At 52.9% G+C, this 4,594-nt stretch overlaps 1 protein-coding gene across 1 annotated transcript in view; it reads left to right on the forward strand.

The window, feature by feature from the left end:
• The first annotated feature begins 1,965 nt into the window (after positions 1-1,965).
• The window catches only part of MAPK4 (mitogen-activated protein kinase 4), a 26,664-nt gene continuing 24,035 nt past the window's right edge, over positions 1,966-4,594 (forward strand). Inside the window, exon 1 of the mRNA XM_066339666.1 lies at positions 1,966-2,526. Within this exon, the coding sequence (XP_066195763.1) occupies positions 1,981-2,526 (546 nt within the window). The 5' untranslated portion in view covers positions 1,966-1,980. The remainder of the gene's footprint in view (positions 2,527-4,594) is intronic.

Genomic DNA, 4,594 nt, shown 5'->3' on the forward strand with positions numbered 1-4,594 from the left:
TAAGAGGTAAGAGAGTTAAGAGAGTTAAGAGACTGAGGTCTTTGTTACAATCCATTATATCTCCTTTTGTGATGAATATTCTAATTTACAGTGACCAACCAACACAAGACACAAAATCCTATAGAATCTACATCCAGCCTATGAGAACTACTATATCACCATACTGTGTTATATTTTAATCTCTACAAACTACTCTTTAGACTTCTGTTTTGCTACATTGACCTTTGGATCCCTCAGCCAGCAGAAAGGGATTGTTCAATCCAAAGGGATTCTCCTTTAGCTGGCTAGACCATTGTTTTCAGGTTCTATAGTAACTAAGACTCAGTATCCTACAACTCAAAGTCAGCTTTCATTTCTATTTCCATTATAGGTTTCATATTTTCAGAATCTTTGCTAAGCAATCATATTTATAAGGTTTCCCTGATTCATCTTCCCCAACAGGAGGGAAAAGCCCAGCTGTTTCCTCCTGCTTCACACCTTTTGTCCCGTTCTGTTTCCAAACAAAGGATCTGCAGCTAAAAACCACAGTGGGAAAGACTGAAATGCTCCGAGGGCCTTGAGCTGTCTTTCCTCAGCTGTAACAGCCGTGAGGAGCCATCCTTGGCCTGTGGCCACCTCTGCATGGTCACCTGCCACCAGAAAATGACATTTTGCCGGGGAGTTCCCCCAAATTCTGGGATCCTTTGGCGGGATGCACATCCCCATGCCCAGCAGAGCTCAGGGTTGACGCCTTAGTGGGAGGGAAAACAGATTTTATATCCTTCATATATAAATATATATATATATATTTTTTACCTGCTCAGCTGGTAAATATATATAAATTATCTATATATAAAATTTATATTTATTATTAATTTATATTAATATATATTTCAGATTGGACCAGGGATGGCATGAGTGTTTGCACCCTCATTTCTGTGCTGGTTTTGCCGGGTGGTTCTACGTGGGCAGCTGTGGACACAACATGCTGTTCACCTGCTCCATAATATTTTCAAACAAATTTTTAAAAAAGAAAGAGAGAGGCAGCAAAGCGGAGAGGAGGAGTTATGGTTCCCTGCATCTTGGAAATGGAAAAGGGGAAATTAAGCAGCTGAAAAATGCTGGTGGTGCAGCGTGTCTCAGGAGGGGATAAGTGATGATGCTCCAAAAGGTCACGGTTTTGCTCACGGTTAACCTTTCAGCAAGCTGCTACATGGGCAGGGCAGCACTGGCATCAAGGGGATCTCTCCTCTCCTCTCCTCTCCTCTCCTCTCCTCTCCTCTCCTCTCCTCTCCTCTCCTCTCCTCTCCTCTCCTCTCCTCTCCTCTCCTCTCCTCTCCTCTCCTCTCCTCTCCTCTCCTCTCCTCTCCTCTCCTCTCCTCTCCTCTCCTCTCCTCTCCTCTCCTCTCCTCTCCTCTCCTCTCCTCTCCTCTCCTCTCCTCTCCTCTCCTCTCCTCTCCTCTCCTCTCCTCTCCTCTCCTCTCCTCTCCTCTCCTCTCCAGGGTGGAGCTGGAGCTCCAAACCTGGAAGCTCTCTCTGCTGAAGGCCACCAAAACCTTGAGTTGGTGGCCACCAGCCCTGAGCTCCAGCATTGTCTCCAGGAGACCGAAGGGAAGCGAGGCAAGGGCTGAAAGATGTGGCTGCGATAATTTTTTTTTTTTTTAATCTCGAGAAAAAACACCCCTTCTCCTTCAACAGAGGTCTCTGGTAGCTGCGTTCCTCTGCACTGCTTGGAAAGCCTGTTGATTTCTCATTTCTAGATGTTTCTTAGAACGTTTTATCTCTCTCCCTGTGTGCGTGTGTGTGTCCTCAGGTTTATTTCCACCCCGTGTCCTCTTGAAGCGACGTGCTCGGAGCAAGACAGGCTCGGAGCAAGACCCCTCCTGAGATATCTGCAGGTAAGGATGAGGGGCTTGATTCCCAGCTGCGCCCTTGACGCCGCGGCCCTGGGACTCTGCCGGCTTTTGGAGTGAGGCGCACGGAGGAGCCGGAGGAGGAGCGATGGCAGAGAAGTGCGACTGCCTGGCCAGCATGTACGGCTACGACCTGGGCTGCCGCTTCGTCAATTTCCGCCCGCTGGGTTTCGGGGCCAACGGGCTGGTGCTGTCGGCGCTGGACAGCCGCAGCTGCCGCAAGGTGGCCGTGAAGAAGCTGACGCTGGGAGACGCGCGCAGCGTGAAGCACGCCTTCCGCGAGATCAAGATCATCCGCCGCCTCGACCACGAGAACATCGTCAAGGTCTACGAGGTGCTGGGCCCCAAGGGCGCCAACCTGCGCGGGGATTTCTTCAAGTTCAACGTGGTGTACATCGTGCAGGAGTACATGGAGACGGACCTGGCGCGGCTGCTGGAGCAGGGCAAGCTGGCCGAGGAGCACGCCAAGCTCTTCATGTACCAGCTGCTGCGCGGGCTCAAGTACATCCACTCGGCCAACGTGCTGCACCGCGACCTCAAGCCGGCCAACATCTTCATCAGCACCGAGGACCTGGTGCTGAAGATCGGCGACTTCGGGCTGGCCAGGATCGTGGATCAGCACTACTCGCACAAGGTAGGCAGCGCCAGCACACGGAGGGATCCAGTGCTTGTAGGGTGATGTGGGTGGGCCATGGTGGGTCTTCTGGGGGAATCTGAGCCTCTTTGGGCAGCTGTGAGCACTGCTGGGTGGTCACTGCTGGTGGCCACTGTTCCCCAAGCCAAGACATGTCCATGGAGTCATGGTTTGGGTGGCCACTGTGTGCCAAGCCAAGACACGTGTCCGTGGAGTCATGGTTTGAGTGACCACTGTTCCCCAAGCCAAGACACGTGTCCATGGAGTTGTAGTTTGGGTGACCACTGTTCCCCAAGCCAAGACACGTGTCCATGGAGTCATGGTTTGAGTGACCACCCTGTCCCAAGCCAAGACATGTCCATAGAGTCGGGATTTGAGTGACCACTGTTCTCCAAGCCAAGACATGTCCATGGAGTTGTGGTTTGGCTGACCACTGTGTGCCAAGCCAAGACATGTCCATAGAGTCACAGTTTGGGTGACCGCTCTGTCCCAAGTCAAGACACGTGTCCATGGAGTCATGGTTTGGGTGACCGCTGTGTGCCAAGCCGAGACACGTGCCCATGGAGTTGTGTTTTGGGTGGCCACTGTGCCCCAAGCCAAGACATGTGTCCATGGAGTCGTGGTTTGGGTGACCACTGTTCCCCAAGCCAAGACACGTGTCCGTGGAGTTGTAGTTTGGGTGACCGCTGTGTCCCAAGCCAAGGCACATGTCCATGGAGTTGTGGTTTGGGTGACCACTGTGCCTCAATCCAAGACACGTGTCCATGGAGTCACGCGTTGGGTGACCACTGTTCTCCAAGCCAAGACACGTGTCCATGGAGTTGTGTTTTGGGTGGCCACTGTGCCCCAAGCCAGGACATGTCCATGGAGTCACAGTTTGGGTGACCACCCTGTCCCAAGCCAAGACACATGTCCATGGAGTTATGGTTTGGGTGGCCACTGTGTCCCAAGCCAAGACACGTGTCCACGGAGTCATGGTTTGGGTGACCACCGTTCCCCAAGCCAAGACATGTGTCCATGGAGTCACGGTTTGGCTGACCACTGTGCCCCAAGCCAAGACACGTGTCCCTGGAGTCACTCTTTGGGTGGCAAGGGACCTTTAAAGCTCCTTCAGTCCAACCCCCAGCAATGAGCAGGGACACCTTGCACTATGTGGGGCTGCTCAGAGCCCTGTCCAGCCTGGCTTTCCATGTTTTCTGGGCATAGCCCATGCACTGGGCTCTGCCAGAGTGCCCCGGGCCCTGCAGTGGTGCAAAGAGGGCACGGGGAGGGCTTGAGTGCCCTTCAGCTGCTTTTTGTGGCTTTATATTGTGTTTACCAAACACGCGCTCAGGTGTTTTATTCTGTCTCAGCAGTGGGCTGTGGGGAGCCGTGTGTTTGCTCTGCTCAAATGGCTGAGCTCTGTGTTTCCTGCTCTGCTGCTGTTCAACAGCACAAGCTGCTGGACGCACACGGACAGGGGACCTGGCATGTCCCCACCCACTCTGCTGGGCTTTGTCCTCACCTCGGAGCCAGCCAGATCCTTAAAAACACAATTTCATCCGAATTACTTTCATTTAACATCGGGGGATAGAGGAGTGGGTCTCGGAGACTCGGTCAAATCCTTTCACCTGGGCTCCAGATCCAAGCACCACGTGAAATCCTTTGCTGTTTGGTTCCTCGTGTGTCATGGAGCAGTAACAGCTGAGTGGCCGGGGCACTGGGAGGGAGGGAAGGAGGGAGGGAGGCCAGGATAATGAGTGAGAAGGCTCTGTCACACACAGTCCTGATGCTAATGGATCCTGAGCAGAGCTGCAGATGTGAAATGCAGGTTGCCTTCCAGGCTGGAGCTCCTGAGCACTGGAGGAACGTGGCAGAGGCTCCACCAGCCCGTGGGTCCATCTGTTCCTGGGAGAAAGCAAAGCCACTGCGTGGTTTGCAGCTGGATTCTGGTTAAAGTCACTGTTGGGTGTTGTGAGATGGGATAAAATCTGATTTCTTGATGAGTCCGTGGGTGAGGCTGGGGTCCCCCTTGGATCTGTTGTTGTGCCTGTGCTGAGGTTTAAATGCACTTTGCATTTTGCCAGTG

Source organism: Sylvia atricapilla, chromosome Z (genome assembly GCF_009819655.1).
Source record: "Sylvia atricapilla isolate bSylAtr1 chromosome Z, bSylAtr1.pri, whole genome shotgun sequence".
Classification (NCBI taxonomy): Eukaryota; Metazoa; Chordata; class Aves; order Passeriformes; family Sylviidae; genus Sylvia; species Sylvia atricapilla.